General features: G+C 42.1%; 2 protein-coding genes across 10 annotated transcripts in view; one reads left to right on the plus strand and one right to left on the minus strand.

Moving 5' to 3' along the window:
- POLR1E (RNA polymerase I subunit E) overlaps positions 1-9877 on the plus strand; it is a 33926-nt gene extending 24049 nt beyond the window's left edge. The window contains exons 9-13 of the mRNA XM_082404108.1: positions 617-713; positions 2235-2368; positions 7392-7473; positions 8254-8385; positions 9536-9877. Of these exons, the coding sequence (XP_082260234.1) occupies positions 617-713; positions 2235-2368; positions 7392-7473; positions 8254-8385; positions 9536-9695 (605 nt within the window). The 3' untranslated portion in view covers positions 9696-9877. The remainder of the gene's footprint in view (positions 1-616; positions 714-2234; positions 2369-7391; positions 7474-8253; positions 8386-9535) is intronic.
- Positions 724-20375, minus strand: part of FBXO10 (F-box protein 10) — an 82746-nt gene continuing 63094 nt past the window's right edge. For 4 of the 9 annotated variants that reach the window (XM_082403840.1, XM_082403837.1, XM_082403843.1 and 1 more), the window contains one exon: positions 724-1631. In XM_082403840.1, the coding sequence (XP_082259966.1) occupies positions 1425-1631 (207 nt within the window). In that variant the 3' untranslated portion in view covers positions 724-1424. Of the gene's footprint in view, positions 1632-10932; positions 11400-20375 lie in introns of those variants that run through there. The other 5 variants (XM_082403841.1, XM_082403849.1, XM_082403845.1 and 2 more) reach the window with 2 other exon arrangements.

Here is a 20375-nt window from a genome sequence, read left to right on the forward strand (position 1 = left end):
GGGAGAAACGCCACCTCATTTCCCAGGTTGGGATATGCTCACAGGAGTGGCATGGCCAGGCTCTCTTGAAGGTGTCAGTGGTCCTGTGATGCTCATAGAAGCTCGCCCCAGACTCTTGCAGTTGCCCCAGCGCTATTGCTGGGAAGTCAGCGAGGCTCCCTCACTAGCTGAGGCACCTGCTGCAGCAGTGGCCTCTCCGGCCTTGGGATTCAAACCCATCCCTCAGCAAAATGCAGAATGCCCACGGTTCAGCCCTGTGGGGGTCACCTTCCGTGAAGAGTCAAAATACGACTTTTAAGTTGGCCAGTGCCCAAAGTCTAGGGCAGACTGATTTTATAAAGAAGGGTCGGAATGTAGAGTTTCCGTACTTGTGGTTCTAGCCAGATGGAAAGTCCCTGCAGTGGCTTTGTGATAAGAGAAGGCAGAAAGCCCAGACAGGCAATGAGCTCTGGGCTGGGAGTCTGGAGAACTGAGTCCTGAAGCTCTGCCCGGACATACTGTGTGATCTTCCCCTCTCTAAGCCTCGTTTTCCCATCTGTAAAATGTGGCCGATATAAGATGATCTAGCTAGTTGGATGTTTCCATTTTGGTCAGGTTGTTCTTGACCTATAACTAGTTCTTTCCCCTGCGGAGTATGACGCTCTTCAGAGCCCATCTGAAGCTTTCAGGAATGTCACCTCAGAAGAAATACTGAAGATGATTGAAGAGAACAGGTACCCGACTTGGGCAGATGGAGTGTCTGGGGAGTGATGTTGGGATACAACAGTAGTCAGACATGAAGCAGACCTTGGGTGTTAGTCAGTGAGGATATACGTCTGTTCAGCATTTGAACATGAACGAGCTAGTGTTTTCTCAAATGGTTGAGCTCCCAGACCTGTTGTCCCAAGGCTGTGGGTGGCTTTCAAGGGAGAGAATTGGCCTGTGAGTACATGGAACCTGTGACTGGGCAGAGGGTGGTGAGGCCTTGTAGTCTGGGGCTGGGAAGTGGAGCTGACCTGTATCGGTCCCACCCCCCCAGCCAATGTTATGCTGTTGCCGATTGTCACTGGTGTGGCCCAAGTGCTGGCCTGGGAGTAGGTGCCAGCTGAAGTGATGGTTTATCTGTGGTGATGTGCTGAGTGAGCTTTTCTAAAGTTAAATTATGTATTTTAAATATAGTATATTTTAAATAATTCAGAGATGATTTCCTCTCCTCCCTCCACCCCCCACCCCCACTTTTTGGCTTTTAAAACAGTTTTTTTTTTTTAATGATGATGAGGTTTTTTTGCTTTTGAGTTTTTTCTTTTAATAATCTTATCTTGAGAAAATAAAAAGTTGTCAACCCTATGTTGGTTCCCCCAATTTTCGTTTGGAAATTTTACTGGTCAATGAAATCCAGAGTCTTGGAAAATACATGTTTTTCCCTCTCTCCAAAGAAGTGGTCTTTACTGGTTCTTCATTGTCTTGATGTGATCGTGGCTCAGGGGCAGGTGCAGGAATGAGTTCTGGGCTGGGAGTCTGGAGAACCGAGTCCCCATCTGCCTGATGGACTGTGTGATCTTCCCCTGTCTGAGCCTCAGTTTTCCTATATGTAAAATGAGGCCGATACAAGATGATCTTGAAGAGCCTTTTATCGCTGCGAGTTCATGATCCTGATAGTGGTAGAACAACAGTATGTAAAAATAATAGCCAACATTGATGGAGCTCCTACATGTGCCAAGCACTGCTTCCCTTGTCTCATTTAATCCACAAAAACCCGTAGGACAAGGGTACTATCATTGGCCTTAATTTACAGGTGAAGAAACCAAGGCAGAGATGTTCAGAAGCTTGCCCAAGCCACTGCATGGCAGAATGGGAATTCAAACCCAGATAGTTGAGAGGCTGTGCTCCAGACCACCACATAAGGATTGGGCCCACTATGGCCCGAGTGCTGAGTCTGGCCCACTGCCTGTGAATAAAGTTTTATTGTAACGTAGCTTCAGTCATTTATTTATATGTTATCGATGGCTGCCTTTACATTACAGTGGCAGTGACCATGTTGCCCACAAAATGTATAATATTTGTTATCTAGACCTTTACTGTCCCTGCACTAAATCATGCTCCTCCTATTATAAGGAGCTGGTTGGATGGCCCTTCCTCACCTGTTGACTGTGTACCAGGTGTGAAGGGTGCCTGCTGTTTTCATTGTGAAGGAGTGAATGGCTCCTGACAGAGCCGGTCTTAACACATTCCTCCTTTTCCCTCCCTTGTTTTAGTCACTGCTCCTTTGTCATAGAAGCGTTGAAGTCTTTGCCATCAAGTGAGGAGAGCCGAGACCGCCAGGCCCGGTGCATATGGTTTCTGGACACTCTCATCAGATTTCGAGCACAGAAAGTGATTAAGCGGAAAAGTAAGTCCATGCTAGACATTTTTTTTTTAAATTGAAGTTTAGTTGATTTATATTGTCAGTTTCAGGTGTACAGCACAGTGATTCAGTTACATATGTATTTATACATATATATGTTCTTTTTCAGATTCTGTTCCATTATAGGTTATTACAAGATACTGAATAAAGTTCCTTGTGCAAGGAACAACAACAAGGACACTAGGTCCTTGTTGTTTATTTTATATATAGTAGTGTGTATCTGTTAGTCCCAAACTCCTAATTTATCCCTCCCTCCCCCCCTTCCCCTTTGGTAACCATAAGTTTGTTTTCTATGTCTGTGAGTCTATTTCTGTTTGGTAAATAAGTTCATTTGTATCATGTTTTTAGATTCCACATACAAGTGATATCATATGGTATTTGTCTTTCTCTGTCTGACTTCACTTAGTATGGGAATCTCTAGGTCCATCCATGTTGCTACAAATGGCATTATTTCATTCTATTTTATGGCTGAATAATATTCCATTGTATATATGTATACCACATCTTCTTTATCCATTCATCTGTTGATGGACACTTAGGTTGCTTCCATGTCTTGGCTATTGTAAATAGTGCTATGAACTTTGGGGTGCACATATCATGATAGACATTTTATTCTAGTTAGTTTCAGTCTGTTATTTGTCTATAATTCTTAGACTAGCTCTAGTGAGAGAGGAAATGGACATGTCTTTCCATGTCTTTATTTATAACTGTGTAACAGTGGGATTCTGATTGGTACTGCTGACATGCTGAGAGAACTTACCAAGCCCTTTCCTCAGAAAATAGAGTCGGGTTGGATTATATGATTGCTTAGAGCTAACATTCACTACTTCTGTGTTAGGCAAAGTTGAATATCCAGTCAAATCAAATGAACGTTTTAAGGGACAGACAAAAATGGGGGAAGAAAAATTGGCCTTGCTTGTGAAGGCTTGTGGCACGTTGTTGTGTCAGCTATTTCTGACTGGGAGAGAAGTCAGTTTCTGCTAGTAACCCGTGCCACCGATCGCCAGGGCATGGGTGGCTGCCACACACTCACATCCACCCAGAGTCAGAAACCCAGAGGGAGACACCTGTGGTTTTAGGCATAAGGTGCTTGCAGTCGTGTTCCTGTGATTGGGCACCCAAGGGTCTGTACAGACACACCTCGTTCTATTGTGCTTCACTTTATCGTCCTTCGTAGATATTGTGTTTTTTACAAATTGAAGGTTTGTGGCAACCCTGTGTTGAGCAAGTCTGTTGGCGCTGTTTTTCCAAGAGTATCTGTTCACTTTTGTGTCTCTCTGTCAGGTTTCAGTAATTCTCACAATATTTTAAACTTTTTCATTGTTATATTTATTATGATGGTCTGTGGTCAGTGATCTTTGATGTCACTACTATGACTCGCTGAAGGTTCAGATGATGGTTAGCATTTTTTAGCAGTAAAGTATTTTTTAATTAAGATATGGACTTTTTCTATCAGATGGTTTTTATTCTTCAATTTGTTAATGTGGTGTATCACATTGATTGATTTGCGTATGTTGAAGAATCCTTGCATCCCTGGGATAAATCCCACTTGATCATGGTGTATGAGCCTTTTAATGTGTTGTTGGATTCTGTTTGCTAGTATTTTATTGAGGATTTTTGCATCTATATTCATCAGTGATATTGGTCTGTAATTTTCTTTTTTTGTAGTATCTTTGTCTGGTTTTGGTATCAGGGTGATGGTGGCCTCATAGAATGAGTTTGGGAGTGTTCCTTCCTCTGCAATTTTTTGGAAGCGTTTGAGAAGGATGGGTGTTAGCTCTTCTCTAAATGTTTGATAGAATTCACCTGTGAAGCCATCTGGTCCTGGACTTTTGTTTGTTGGAAGATTTTTAATCACAGTTTCAATTTCATTACTTGTGATTTGTCTGTTCATATTTTCTATTTCTTCCTGGTTCAGTCTTGGAACGTTATACTTTTCTAAGAATTTGTCCATTTCTTCTAGGTTGTCCATTTTATTGGCATAGAGTTGCTTGTAGTAGTCTCTTAGGATGCTTTTGTATTTCTGTAGTGTCTATTGTAACTTCTCCTTTTTCATTTCTAATTTTATTGATTTGAGTCCTCTCCCTCTGTTTCTTGATGAGTTTGGCTAATGGTTTTATCAATTTTGTTTATCTTCTCAAAGAACCAGCTTTTAGTTTTATTGATCTTTGCTATTGTTTTCTTTGTTTCTATTTCATTTATTTCTTCTCTGATCTTTATGATTTCTTTCCTTTTGCTAACTTTGCGTTTTGTTTGTTCTTCTTTCTCTAGTTCCTTTAGGTGTAAGGTTAGATTGTTTGAGATTTTTCTTGTTTCTTGAGGTAGGCTTGTATTGCTGTAAACTTCCCTCTTAGAACTGCTTTTGCTGCATCCCATAGGTTTTGGATCGTCGTGTTTTCATTGTCATATGTCTGTAGGTATTTTTTTTTTTTTTGGCCACGTAGTGTGGCTTGCGGGATCTTAGTTCCCTGATGAGGGATTGAACCCGGGCCCCGGCAGTGAAAGCGCCGAGTCCTAACCACTGGACCGCCAGGGAATTCCCTGTAGGTATTTTTTGATTTCCTCTTTGATTTCTTCATGATCTCTTGGTTATTTAGTAACGTATTGTTTAGCCTCCATGTGTTTGTGTTTTTTACATTTTTTTCCCTGTAATTGATTTCTAATCTCATAGCGTGGTCAGAAAAGATGCTTGATATGATTTCAATTTTCTTAAATTTACTGAGGCTTGATTTGTGACCCAAGATGTGATCTATCCTGAAGAATGTTCCGTTGGCACTTGAGAAGAAAGTGTAATCTGCTGTTTTTGGATGGAATGTCCTATAAATATCAATTAAATCTGTCTGGTCTATTGTGTCATTTAAAGCTTCTGTTTCCTTAGTAATTTTCTGTTTGGATGATCTGTCCATTGGTGTAAGTGAGGTGTTAAAGTCCCCCACTATTATTGTGTTACTGTCGATTTCCTCTTTTATAGCTGTTAGCAGTTGCCTTATGTATTGAGGTACTCCTATGTTGGGTGCCTATATATTTATAATTGTTATATCTTCTTCTTGGATTGATCCCTTGATCATTATGTAGTGTCCTTCCTTGTCTCTTGTAACATTCTTTATTTTAAAGTCTATTTTATCTGATATGAGTATTGCTACTCCAGCTTTCTTTTGGTTTCCATTTGTGTAGAATATCTTTTTCCATCCCCTCACTTTCAGTCTGTATGTGTCCCTAGGTCTGAAGTGGGTCTCTAGACAGCATATATATGTATCTTGGTTTTGTATCCATTCAGCGAGCCTGTGTCTTTTGGTTGGAGCATTTAATCCATTCACGTTTAAGGTAATTATCGATATGTCTGTTCCTATTACCATTTTCTTAATTGTTTTGGGTTTGTTTTTGTAGGTCCTTTTCTTCTCTTGTGTTTCCCACTTAGAGAAGTTCCTTTAGCTGTTGTAGAGCTGGTTTGATGGTGCTGAATTCTCTTAGCTTTTGCTTGTCTGTAAAGCTTTTGATTTCTCCATCGAATCTGAATGAGATCCTTGCTGGGTAGAGTAATCTTGGTTGTAGGTTCTTCCCTTTCATCACTTTAAATATGTCATGCCACTCCCTTCTGGCTTGTAGAGTTTCTGCTGAGAAATCAGCTCTTAACCTTATAGGAGTTCCCTTGTATGTTGTCATTTTTCCCTTGCTGCTTTCAATAATTTTTGTCTTTAATTTTTGCCAATTTGATTACTATGTGTCTCAGTGTGTTTCTCCTTGGGTGTATCCTGTATGGGACTCTCTGTGCTTCCTGGACTTGGGTGGCTATTTCCTTTCCCATGTTAGGGAAGTTTTCGACTGTAATCTCTTCAAATATTTCTCGAGTCCTTTCTCTCTTCTCCTTCTGGGACCCCTATAATGCAAATGTTGTTGCGTTTAATGTTGTCCCAGAGTTCTCTTCGGCTTTCTTCATTTCTTTTCATTCTTTTTTCTTTATTCTGTTCTGCAGCAGTGAATTCCACCATTCTGTCTTCCAGGTCACTTATCCGTTCTTCTGCCTCAGTTATTCTGCTATTGATTCCTTCTAGTGTATTTTTCATTTCAGTTATTGTATTGTTCATCTCTGTTTGTTCTTTAATTCTTCTAGGTCTTTGTTAAGCATTTCTTGTATCTTCTTGATCTTTGCCTCCATTCATTTTCTGAGGTCCTGGATCATCTTCACTATCATTAGTCTGGATTCTTTTTCTAGAAGGTTGCCTATCTCCACTTCATTTAGTTGTTTTTCTGGGGTTTTATCTTGTTCCTTCATCTGGTACACAGCCCTCTGCCTTTTCATCTTGTCTGTCTTTATGTGAAAGTGGTTTTTGTTCCACAGCCTGCAGGATTGTAGTTCTTCTTGGTTCTGCTGTCTGCCCTCTGGTGGATTAGGCTATCTAAGAGGCTTGTGCAAGTTTCCTCTGGACATTGTTTCTTAATTTTCATTTTTAATTAATTAATTATTGGACACTTTTTTTTAGACCTTATACTGTTGCATACTTAATAGACTACAGTATACTATAAACATAACTTATACGCACTGAGAAACCAAAAAGTTCACGTGACTCGCTTTATTGCGGTGGTCTGGAACCAAACCTGCAATGTCTCTGAGCTATGCCTGTACTCATGTTTTTCACTATTTGCTTAATTCTTATTTTCACATTCCAGTCTCCCTTTCTTTCCCTCTCCCTGGGCTTTCTCCACAATCTGTTTTGCTTTCTAACATCTTTTGAACTCTGTATCTTTAGGCCTCATTGGAGTCTGCTTTTCTTTCCTGTCACCACCCTGTCATGAACATCTCTTGTGCATGTATGGTCTGCAGGCTGAAGCACACTTGAGCACATGTTCATTTGAAAGTGGCTGTTCTGTTTCACAAGCCCCTTCTTCTCTTCCCACATGCCTCTGTTTATTCCAGTGGCCCAACTGTTGTCCTCTTTTCCCAGCTCATAGGTGAGGTGTGTCCTGAGAGTTTTGAAAGAAAACGATCAGACTCTATTTTGTCTTGTAGGTGCCCTGGGACCTGGAATTCCCCACATCATTAACACCAAACTGCTGAAGCAGTTTACCTGCTTGATCTACAACAATGGCAGGTCAGGGGGCTTGATTTCTCAGCTTCTGCCTGGAAAAAGGAGAAAGCAGGACAGGGAGGGTGGTGAGAGTGGGGAGGGGGCTTGGATCGCAGTCTGTGTCCACAGAGACACTGTGCTGAAGAGGGCACTGCCATTTGGAGGGCTCCTGGGGTCAAGTGAGTTTAGGCAACACTGTAGTACAGACTCTATCCCTTTGGGAGAAGCTCACGTTAAAGGCTCTGGGAAGTCCTGTAACAAAGACTTCACGTCACACTCTTCTTCCAAGGACCTCTGCCTAATGTCCACGGAACTACTGTTGTATGGAGAGGCAGTGTTGCAGGAAAGCACAGGCCAGTGGGATGACTTTGAGGAAAGCACCCCAAGCAGCACACCTGGGCTTCCTTCCTGCCACTTGCTTGCCGTGTGTGTCCTGCTCTGAGTGTGCTTGGAAGAATCATCGGCAGCTGAGTTTGGGATGACTGTTTTCCCAGCAGCCCTGCTGAGCAGGCCGGGAAGATGGGGAGGGTCCTCGCCAGTGCGAGGCTCTGACTGTGCCTGGGGAAGGTGTGGCCTTCTCTGTCCCCTTGGAGGGACACTGGCATTGGCTCACTGCTCCACTGTGCGTGAAGGCTTGGGCACCACAACGGGACAAGGGATGTTGCTCTAATTCCTTTTCTTCTCCCCGGGATGAGAAGACATTTTGAATGCGTAAGGGAACAGGCTTGGATGTTTTTCCTTTGCTTTTGGAGACATCATCTCGGAGTTTAATTTTGCCTCTCTTTTATTGCCACTGATTTGCAGTTTGCGGAACTTAATTTCAGACTCTATGAAGGCAAAGATCACCGCCTATGTGATCATACTGGCTTTGCACATAAACAGCTTCCAGATTGACCTGACAGTGTTACAGAGGGACTTGAAGCTCAGTGAGAAAAGGTGAGCACAAAAGAAGAAAAAGCTCCCTTAGGGCGCCTTGATGTAGTTCTGGTACTGCTGGAAAGCATGAGGCACTGTCGAGGGACCTGGGGACAGTTTTCAGATGAATGAATAATTGATTGAATGGATGGGCAATCAGACATTACCACGTGCCTTCGCTTTGCTAGGCACAGTACCAAATCTGTCATACTATCTCAGTGATGTCGCTAAGAAACAGTGGAAGAATCTTTGGTTCAGAGAAGTCAGTGACTTTCCCAGGGTCACACAGCCAAGAAGGGGAATAGTTGGGCTTCAAACCTGAGCCTTCCATCCCTGTGTAACTGAGCAACCTCCAGTCTCCAAACTGCTCTCTCTGGGAAGAGGGACTCTGTATGGTCCCAATGGGGTAACCTAGGGGTGGAAGTTATATAAGAGAACCCCAATTTCAGCTTAGCATAAAGCACTTTTCTCAGTCAGATGGAAGGAGCTGCCAGGGGGTTGTCCAAGGCAAGGCAGAGCTGCAGTTTGGCAGGGATGTCACACTTGGGCTTCTCTGACCTGACTGGGAGGGTTGGCAGAGGTGGCAACCTTTAAGGCCCTTTCTAGCCCTGCTAGAAGGGATTCAGACTGAGTAGGGAGGAGAGCCTCCCAGGATGCTGAACTGTGGGGTATATTGGCCTTTGTCAGTGGTTTAGGAGCATCTGACCTCCAAGGACCCTGATGGTGTTTCAGGAGAGCCTAGGAAAACACCCTTATCTGGACTCTTCTAGCAGTCCAGAGAGGGATTATTCTGAGGGCTCCACAGATGGCATTCTCATGATTAGTGAGTTTGAACATACAAGAGAAACAGATACCTGAAGTCTGTAAAATTCTAGCAAGTGCTCAATCCTTGCTACAAGAAGTAAACACAGTTAGTAGGATCTAGATAACCTGGTTTTCCATCATTTATATAGATATTTTCTAATGGCAACACATTAAAATGGGACTCTGATGGCTCTCGGGGGGATCTTGTCTGCCTCTCTGCTGGGAGCTTTGCCCCTTGTGGCTATCTTGGGAATTCTGTCTTCATGGCCTGGAGCACGAATGTGCTGCCCCCTCCTGCCAAGCCTCCCTGAGCGTTCACATTGAGGAGACTCTCCATTTGTTTTATGTGTTTGTGTTTGTTCCTTAGGATGATGGAGATAGCGAAAGCCATGAGGCTGAAGATCTCTAAAAGAAGGGTTTCTCTGGCAGTGGGCAGGGAGGAGGATCACAAACTGGGCACCCTGTCCATCCCACTGCCCCCAGCCCAGGCCTTGGACCGTCAGTCAAAGCGGAGGAAAATCACCTAGAGGTGTGCTTTCCAGACAGAGCATTTTGGCCACATCATAGCCACTCCTTGTATCCATTTGCATTTTTATTTGTAAAGAAAGAGGGATAAAGAAGCCGTGCTTTGGCACGGGTATGAAGCCAGAAGCCAGCATCTCAGTTGTGCTGGTCTCAAGCAGAAATATAAAATGTTGGCCCTATTGGACTCCATCTCCCTCCTTTGGTGTTGCTGTGGTTGTAAATGGCAGATGGTTCGTGTGTGGGATGTGGGAGGCTGGGCCTGGGGTAGGCCGAGGCAAAAGATCTCACAGGCTGAACCTTGGACCACATCTGACGGATAAAGGTTAATAAAGAGAAATGTGAAGTGCTGTGGAAGGCCCAGTGGAGGAGTACGTGGTGAGGACAAAGCCCAGTAGGGCTGGAAGAGGAGGCTTCAGGTCACCAATGTGATGGGCTTGCCAAAACAGACTAATTTAGTTCCGGACTGCTGAAACAGAGCAGAGCCAAATCAGAGGAAATGATTAACCCACTTGCTCTGCCTGGCTCAGGCCACACAGAGGGCAGGAGTCAGCTCTGAAAGCCACGTTTTTGAGGGGAGTGAATCAGTCAGAGTTCAGTGCAGAAAACAAATGTTCCTAGATATTCTTGAGAAAGGAGTTTAATACATGGATATAAAGTACTATAAAATTGTTACAGGGTTGCAGGAACGGGAATCAGGAGGTTGCTACTGGAACTGCTGAGTTCAAGAACACAGCTGGGGTGGCCAGCCAGGCATGAAGAAGCCACTTGAATTCATGAAGCTACTTGAATTCAGCTGCTTCTTGAACTCATGAAGCTGGCAACTTGACACTGAAATTCTGGTTCAGCCACCCATGCTATCAGTACCCATGCTCTACCTCCTTGCTTGTCAGCACAAACAGCCAAAAGATTAAGAGGCTGGCTTCCATCTTGCTTCCTTCTTCTCTGAGTACATATATAGGAACTTAATTTGCAGCTAGAATCCTAGCAGCAAGGGAATCTTGGAAATAGGTTTCAGCCTCTAGTTACAGGAAGCCACACCAGAAGCCGATGGGAAGGGATGCTGACTGCCACCAACCTTATCTGCCAGGGGGAGATGGAGAAGTCAGTGTCCAGAGGGGTGCTGTGAGGAACGGGACTATGACATGGAGAGACTTAGGTATGTGGCTAATGCTCAGACTCAGCTCTATTTTTTTAAAAGAGAAGGTGACTATTTAAAAAAATTGTTTTTAAACGTCTGTGTTTTTTATTATTTTTTTTTTTTTAATTTATTTTTGGCTGCGTTGGGTCTTCGTTGCTGCGTGCGGGCTTTCTCTAGTTGCAGCAAGAGGGGCCTACTCTTCGTTGCAGTGCATGGACTTCTCATTGCGGTGGCTTCTCTTGTTGTGGAGCACAGGCTCTAGGTGTGCGGGCTTCAGTAGTTGCAGCACGCGGGCTCAGTAGTTGTGGCTCACGGGCTCTAGAGCACAGGCTCAGTAGTTGTGGCACACAGGCTTAGTTGCTCCGCGGCATGTGGGATCTTCCCAGACCAGGGATCAAACCAGTGTCCCCTGCATTGGCAGGTGTATTCTTAACCACTGTGCCACCAGGGAAGTCCCCCAGACTCAGCTCTTCAAGGTTCTTCTGAGGCAGTGGGAGCAGCTGAGGTGTGTGGTGCTCGTGCTGGGGGCCAGGGGCAGTGGAGGAAGGAAGACAGAATCCAGCTCTCTCTGAAAATGAGAAAGGAGGAAGTTTACACAGCAGCTGGGACATCCGTTAGGGAATACATGGTAAAAATGGGCCTTGGATGACTCATTCAGGACAGGTGATCCTTATATTTCTTTGAGCACTGGGATGTGGTTATCAGAGCCACTTCTATGGCAAGGCCAGGCTTAAAGTGCACATTTTCCATGCTCTTGTCTGGCTTGTCCCCATTTGTATCTGATCCTGGGTAGCGGGCACTTGTAGCATACTTGATCTCCCTCCAGCAGAGATGTGAGCAGGAAATCTAAATGCCTCTTGTTTTTCTTTACCTAAGCTGTTGTGAAAATCAGTTATGTGACTCTGCATCAGAAAAAAAATAATATCCTGATCTGTCTCTGGGAAAAGAATTCCTAGTGTGCTTATGGCTTAAAATGTGTTTTCATGCATACTTTTTAGATTCTGATGGTTTTGACACCTTGAGGCTTAATTTCCAGCAGTGATTAGATCACAGCACGTGACCTGGCCTCTGAAGAGCCTCTGTCCTAGTGGGGAAGCAGCTTTCTTTAGTCACTCACAAAGAGGAGTGATATTGATGGGGAAAAGCCTAGGATGGTAAATATACAATTGATCCTTGAACAACATGAATTTGAACTGCCTGGGTCCACTTATACATGGATTTTTTTCAATAGTAAACACTAGAGTACCATGCAAGTGGTTAGTTGAACCCACAGATGTGGAACGGATATGGAGGGCTGACATAAATTATATGTGGATTTTTCAACTGCATGGAGGGTCAGTGCCCCTAACCCTTTGCATTGTTCAGGGGTCAGCTGTATACTTGTCCCGGGTGACAACAGGTATACTTCACTAATTGTAGGTGATGCAGTCCCAGAGGTTGAGTGAAACGCAAGTTTCTGTTATCAAGGGGTTTGGGGTCAGAAGGCTCAAAAGAGGGTCCTTTTCAACAAGTCTCGTGAGAGGGTGCCTAACACAGTGCCTGGCATATAAGCGCCAGTGTCTGTGGAATGAATCATAGTGCATGAGCTGCACCTTCTTTCCTTGGCAGAGCTATTAGGCAGTAAACATTTGTAGAATAATGGGATCGTACTAGGTTTTTTCTAGCTCTAAAACCCCATTTATTTACTGATATTCACAGAGGATTCCTTGATCCAACCAAGTTATTTGCCATAATGTTGCTTGATGACCTCTTTGAAGAAAAAGGGACTGTGGGCTAGATGCTTGTACCTTTAATAAGATTTGCAGTTTGTGGAATAACTTACGGGTGTTAACAGAATGAAGTCTGTTCCCTGGAGGGAAGTTTCTGTGGCCCTGACCTGCTGGACATTTAACAGTGATGAAGTCAAAGAAGGTGTATTTAACATACCTGCAGAGGACCCAACCTGGAAATAGCTAATTAGGTAAAAATTTTTAAAGTGCCTTCCTTTAAGAAGACAGATCAACAGACTTTTTCAATGCAGAGGATTCAGTGCCACCATGGGGATAACACAGGTGGGTAGGTGGGTAGGAGAGCATGGAGGAAGGGCACAAAACTAAGATTTGAAGAGATCAAGGAAAGTGTTCCATGGAATGATGATGAAGTAGGATCCTGAAGTATGGGTAGGATTTAGCCAGGGAGACAGATTTTTGGCTCAATTAAGGAAAAAATAATCAGATGGAGTAGATTCTTTTGGGTGGGTCTGGCCTGTGTGGGAGAGCAAGCCCTGCACAGTCAACCAATGCAGGCTACTCAGAGCAGTCTCCTTCCAGATGCTTCCCCAACCACGGAAGAGCTAGGGTAGGATAGGTGTTGCGTGTTCCTCCCACTTCTGCCTCCAAATGACGTGGCGGAAGATGGGCACTGTATGTGTGTGTGTTCCAGCTGTTCCTATTACAGAAGCCCTAGGTAACAGCCTTACTCATATGTCTTCTGTTTACAAGCTCTTAACATTTGATAGGGAACTTTCAACTCCTGGCCTTGACAGGCATCACCACTCAGAACTCAGTTCCTTCTGGGGAGAGCAATCGAGATGGCGGAGTAGTAGGATGTGAAGCTCACCACCTCCTTTCACAAATACATCAAAAATACATCTAGGGCTTCCCTGGTGGCGCAGTGGTTGAGAATCTGCCTGCCAATGCAGGGGACAGGGGTTCGAGCCCTGGTCTGGGAAGATCCCACATGCCGCGGAGCAACTAGGCCCCTGAGCCACAATTACTGAGCCTGCGCGTCTGGAGCCTGTGCTCCGCAACAAGAGAGGCCACGATAGTGAGAGGCCCGTGCACCGCGATGAAGAGTGTCCCCCACTCGCCGCAACTAGAGAAAGCCCTCGCACAGAAATGAAGACCCTACACAGCCATAAATAAATTAATTTTTAAAAATACATCTACATGTGGAAAGGTTCTCACAGAATATCCACTGAATGCTGGCAGAAGACCTCATACCTCTGAAAGACCAAGAAAATCTATGTAAGTGGGTAGGACAAAAAGGAAAAAAGTGAGAAAGGAATCAGGATGGGACCTGGGCCCCTGGGAGGGAGCTGTAAAAGAGGAAAGGTTCCTGCACCCTCGGAAGTTCCTTCGCTGGCGGAGAGATCAGCCATTATAAGAGGGAGCTTCAGAGCCTTGGAGGAGAGCACAGCAACCAGTTTGCAGCAGCTAGAATGGAGACAGACCTGCACAGACGGTCAGTGCCACTGCTTTGCACTTCCCAGCCTGAGATGCGTGTCCACTGGTGCGGGCAGGGGCTGGATGAAGAAGCTCGGGCTTTGGAGATCAGACCTGGGGAGAGGACTGGGGTGGGCTGTGTGGAAACAGCCTGAAGGGGTTGGAGTCTGGTGCAACCACACCTGAGGCTGTACGAGGGGGAAGCCTGGGTCGCCTTAGAGGCCAGGCACCATTGTGTGGGCAGTGTGCAAGGGGAGGGGCAGAACCTGCCATTACAGCCTTTTCCCCTGCACAAGCTCTCAGGCAGCGGAACACTTCCTACACTCACTGCAGGAGCCGTCTTGAGCTGCTGACTCTGCCCTTCCGGGGAGCAGAGTTGCGAGCTGCCTCTGCTCCCATGGCGTGCTCCAGGGCCATGCATGAGCTGCCACTGCCACTGAGATTCCCACGACTGGGCACCAGCCACCACATCTGCACACCCCATTAAGGGGATAATGGCCAGCAAGTGCTGAGGAAAGAGGCGATAGGCAGCCATACTAAGAACAGCCCTTGAACCAAAAATGTTAAACCCACACAAGCTACACAAGGATGCTCCCACATATAAAGAGCCTTCTAAGACCACAGTAGATAATTGTTTCTCCTAAACTCACAGAATAAGAGAAATATAAGTAAAATGAAGAAGCAGAGGAGCCACTCCCAGTTAAAAGACCAAGAGAATTCCCCTGAAAGAACAATGAAACAGACCTCTTTAGTCTAACAAACAGACACCAATTTCAAAAAGACACTGATTTCAAAAAGGAGATAATAAAAATATTGAAGGAATTAAGAAAGGCTATCGACAAAAATGCAAGAGCACTGTAAAAAGGAACTGGAAACTATACAGAGGAACCAAGAAAAATTAGAAAACTCATTTGCTGAGACAAAAACTGAACTAAAGGCAATGAATAGAATAAATAATGCAGAACGAACAAGTAACCCGGAAGACAGAATAATGGAAATCACCCAATCAGGACAGCAGACAGGAAACCAAATGAATAAAAAATGAAAGCAATATAAGAGACCTATGGGATAATACAAAGCATGCCAATCTAGGCATAATAGGGAATCCAGGAGGGGGAGAAAGTAAAGGGGATTGGAAATGTATTTGAAGAAATTATGGCTGAAAACTTCCTAAACCTAAAGAAGGAAACACATCCAGGTACAGGAAGCACAGAGGGTCCAAAACAAAGTAAACCCAAACAGACCTACACCAAGACATTTTATAATAAAAATGGCAAAAATTAAAGAGAGGATTCTAAAGGCAGCAGGAGAAAAAGAGTTAATTACAAGGGAAGCCCCATAAGGCTATCAGCTGATTTCTCTACAGAAACGTTTCAGGCCAGAAGGGAGTGGCAAGATATATTCAAAGTCCTGAAAGGGAAAAATCTGCAACCTAGGGTACTTTACCCAGCAAGATTATCATTTAGAATAGGAGAGAGAAAGAATTTCTGAGACAGCAAAAATGAAAAGAATACAGCAATACTAAACCTATCCTAAAGAAAATATTGAAATCTTCTCTAAATAGAAAAGAAGAATATATAGGAAAGAGAAAATCACAATTGGAGAGCAAATCACCTATAAATAAGCCAGTACACAGATTTTTAAAAAATCAAAAAATTTCTGTGAACGTGATGATACCACAATGAACAGCAAAAGGATGAACATGAAGATGTAAAAGAGGACATCAAAATCATAAACTGTGGTGGAGGAGAGTCAGAAAATGTAGATTTTTTTTCCATTTCCTAGAATGTGTTTGAGCCTCTATGACTACTAGTCTAAGGCAAGGAGATAGAAGATGGGGTTAACATACTTGAAAAACAGGGTAACCACAAATCAAAAACATACGATAGATTCACAAAAACCAAAAAGAAGAGAACATAAGTATAATACAAAAGAAGATCATCAAACCACAAAAGGAAAAACAAAAAGAAAGGGACAAAGAGGAAATATAAAATCAACAGGAAACCAAGGTTAAAATGGCAATAAATACATATCTATCAATAATTATTTATTAGTGGACTAACTACTCCAATCAGAAGACACAGAGTGGCAGATTGGATTAAAAAAACAAGAGCTTACAATATGCTACCTAGAGGAGACCCACTTTAGGGCAAAGGACACACATAGATTGAAAGTGAAGAGATGGAAAAATATTTCATGCAAATGGAAATGAAAAGAAAGTGGGGGTCGCAATACTCATATCTGACAAAATATACTTTAAAACAGAAGCCGTAAAGAAAGATAAAGAAGGACACTATATAATGATAAAAGGATCAATACAAGAAGAGGATTTTACAGTCATCAACATATATGCACCTAATATAGAAGCACCCAAATACATAAATACTAACAGACATAAAGGCAGAAATTGACAATCATACAATAATAGTAGGAGACTTTAGCACCACACTCACACCAATGGACAGGTTTTCTAGACAGAAAATCAGTAAGGCAACAGAGATCCTAAATGATACAACAGAACAGTTAGACCTAATTGATATTTTCAGGACATTACACCCCCCAAAAATAGAATACACATTCTTTTCAAATGCACATGGAACATTCTCTAGGATTGACCACATATTAGGGCACAAAACTAGCCTCAACAAATTTAAGAGTATAGAAATTATCTCAAGCATCTTTGTGACCATAAGAGCATGAAACTAGAAATCAACCACAGAAAAAGAAATAAGAAACAATTACATGGAGACTAAACAACATACTACTAAAAAAAACAATGGGTCAATGATGAAATCAAAGAGGAAATTTAAAAATAACTTGAGACAAATGGCAATGAGAACACAACCATACAAAATCTATGGGATGCAGCAAAAGCAGTTCTTAGAGGGAAGTTCATAGCGATACAGGCCTTCCTCAAAAAAAAAACAAAAGTCTCAAACAACCTAACCTACCACTTAAAAAGAAATTAGAAAAAGAAGAACAAACAAAACCTAAAGTCAGCAGAAGGAAGGAAACAAGATCAGAGAGGAAATAGAGAATCTCAAAAATTATATTAAAATATCAATAAAGCCAAGAGTTGGTTTTTTGAAAGGGTAAACAAGATTGACAAACTCCTGTCCAGGTTCATCAAGAAGAAAAGAGAGAGAACCCAAATAAAAATAAGAAATGAAAAAGGAGAGATAATAACCAATACTGCAGAAATACAAAAAACCATAAGGGAATACTATGAACAATTATATGCCAACAAATTCTACAACCTAGAAGAAATGGACAAGTTTCTAGACACATACAGCCCACCAAAAATGAACCAAGAAGAAACAGATAATTTGAACAGACTGATCACCAGAGGTGAAATAGAATCTGTAATTTAAAAACTCCCTACAAACAAAAGTCCAGGACCAGATGGCTTCACAGGCGAATTCTACCAAACATGCAAAGAAGAACTTATACTGATCCTTCTCAAACTCTTCCAAAAAAATTGAAGAGGAAGGAACACTCCTGAAGACATTTTATGAAGTCACCATCAGCCTGATACCAAAACCTGACAAAGACACCACCAAAAAAGAAAATTACAGGCCAATATCTTTGATGAATATAGACGCAAAAATTCTCAACAAAATATTAGCTAACAGAATCCAACAACACATTAAAAAGGTCATACACCATAACCACATGGGAGTCATCCCAAGTTCACAAGAATGGTTCAACATATGCAAATCAGTCAATGTGATACACCACATAAACACAAGAAAAGACAAAACCCACAATCATCTCAAAAGATGCAGAAAAAGCATTTGACAAAATTCAATATCCATTCATGATAAAAACTCTCACCAAAGTGGGTATAGAGGGAACATATCTCAGCATAATAAAACCTATTTATGACAGACCCACAGCCAATATAATACTCAACAGTGAAAAGCTGAAAGCCTTCCCACTAAAACCTGGAACAAAACAAGGATGCCTACTCTCACCACTTCTCTTCAACATAGTATTGGAAGTCCTAGCCACAGCAATCAGACAAGAAAAAGAAATAAAAGGTATCCAAATTGGAAGAGAAGCGGTAAAACTGTCACTCTTCGCAGATGACACGATACTCTCTCTATACAAAGAACCCTAAAGTCTCCACACAAAAACTATTAGAATAAATGAATTCAGCAAGGTAGCAGGATACAAGATTAACATACAGAAATCGGTTGCATTTCTTTACACTAACTATGAAATATCAGAAAGGGAATGTAAAAAAACTATACCTTTCAAAATCTGACCCCCCAAAATAAAATACTTAGGAATAAACCTGACTAAGGAGGTGAAAGACTTATATGCTGAGGACTATAAAACATTAATTAAGTAAACTGAAGAAGATTCAAAGAAATGGAAAGATATCCAATGCTCTTGGAGGAATGAATATTGTTAAAATGGCCATACTACCCACAGCAATCTACAGATTTAATGTGATCCCTATCAAATTACCCATGACATTTTTCACAGAACTAGAATAATCCTAAAATTTATATGGAATCATAAAAGACCCAGAATTGCCAAATTAATGATGATGTAAAAGAACAAAGCAGGAGGCATAACCCTCCCAGAGTTCAGACAATACTACAAAGCTACAGTAATCCAAACAGCGTGGTACTGGCACAAAAACAGCCATATGGATCAATGGAACAGAGTAAAGACCCCAGGGATAAACTCACACTGCTATAGTCAATTAATCTTAGATAAAGAAGGAAAGAATATACAATGGGAAAAAGTCTTTTCAGCAAATGGTGTTGGGAAAGTTGGACAGCCGCATGTAAATCAGTGAAGCTAGAACAACACTCACCATACACAAAAATAAACTCCAAATGGCTTAAAGACTTAGACATAAGACTTGACACCATAAAATTCCTAGAAGAGAACATAGGCAAAACATTCTCTGACATAAATCGTACCTATGTTTTCTTAGGTCAGTCTCCCAAGGCAACAGAAATAAAAACAAAAATAGACAAATGGGACCTAATCAAAGTTACAGGCTTCTGCACAGCACAGGAAGCCATAAACAAAATGAAAAGACAACCTACAGAATGGGAGAAAATATTTGCAAATGATGCAACCAGCAAGGGCTTAATTTCCAAAATACAAACAGCTCATACAACTCAACAACAGAAAAACAACCCAATCGAAAAATGTGCAGAAGACCTAAAGAGACATTTCTCCAAAGAAGAAATACAAATGGCCAATAGGCATGTGAAAAGATGTTCAACATCTCTAATTACTAGAGAAATGCAAATCAAAACTGCAACAAGGTACCACCTCACACTGGTCAGAATGGCCATCATTAAAAACTAGAAACAAATGCTGGAGAGGATGTGGAGAAAAGGGAACCCTCCTACACTATTGGTGGAAATGTAAGTTGGTACAGCCACTATGGAGAACAGTATTCCATTCCTCAGAAAACTAAAAATAGAATTACCATATGATCCAACAGTCCCACTCCTGGGCATATATCCAGACAAAACTCTAATCCAAAAAGATACATGCAGCCCTATGTTCATAGCAGCACTATTCACAACAGCCAAGATATGGAAACAATCTAAATGTCCAATGACAGATGAATGGATAAAGAAGATGCAGTACATATATACAATGGAGTACTACTCAGTCATAAAAGAGAACGAAATAATGGTCATTTGCAGCAACATGGATGGACCTAGAGATTATCATACTAAGTGAAGTCAGACAGAGAAAGACAAATACCACATGATATCACTTATAATGTAGAATCTAAAATATGACAAAATGAACCTATCTACAAAACAGAAACAGACTCACGGACATAGAGAACAGACTTGTGGTTGCCAAGGGGGAGGGGGTTGGGGGAGGGACAGAGCGGGAGGTTGGGGTTAGCAGGTGTAAGCTATTATATGTGGAATGGATAAACAACAACGTCCTACTGTACAGCACAGAGAACTATATGCAGTATCCTATGATAAACCATAATGGAAAAGAATATAAAAAAGAATGTATATATATGTATAACTGAATCACTGCTGTACAGCAAAAATTAACACAACATTGTAAATCAACTATACTTTAGTTAAAAAAACAAAGAACTCAATTCCTTCTGTAAAAAAGGGGCAATAGCCTAACCAAGTCAGTGCTTAATATACTATTGATGGGATATAAGATGATTTTAGTGGCATGGGGGTGTATCAGGATATATGAGGTTATGCTGACTTGGCTAAACTGCAGTAACAAATTTCCCCCAAATGTTTGGTTTCAACAAAGGTTTAGTTGCTTGTGATACTGTGAATATTTTCATTTTAACAGTTTATTTTAGTGTGTATTAAAACCAC

This window comes from Balaenoptera borealis (assembly GCF_965194805.1).
Source record: "Balaenoptera borealis genome assembly, chromosome: 8".
In the NCBI taxonomy this organism is placed as follows: Eukaryota; Metazoa; Chordata; class Mammalia; order Artiodactyla; family Balaenopteridae; genus Balaenoptera; species Balaenoptera borealis.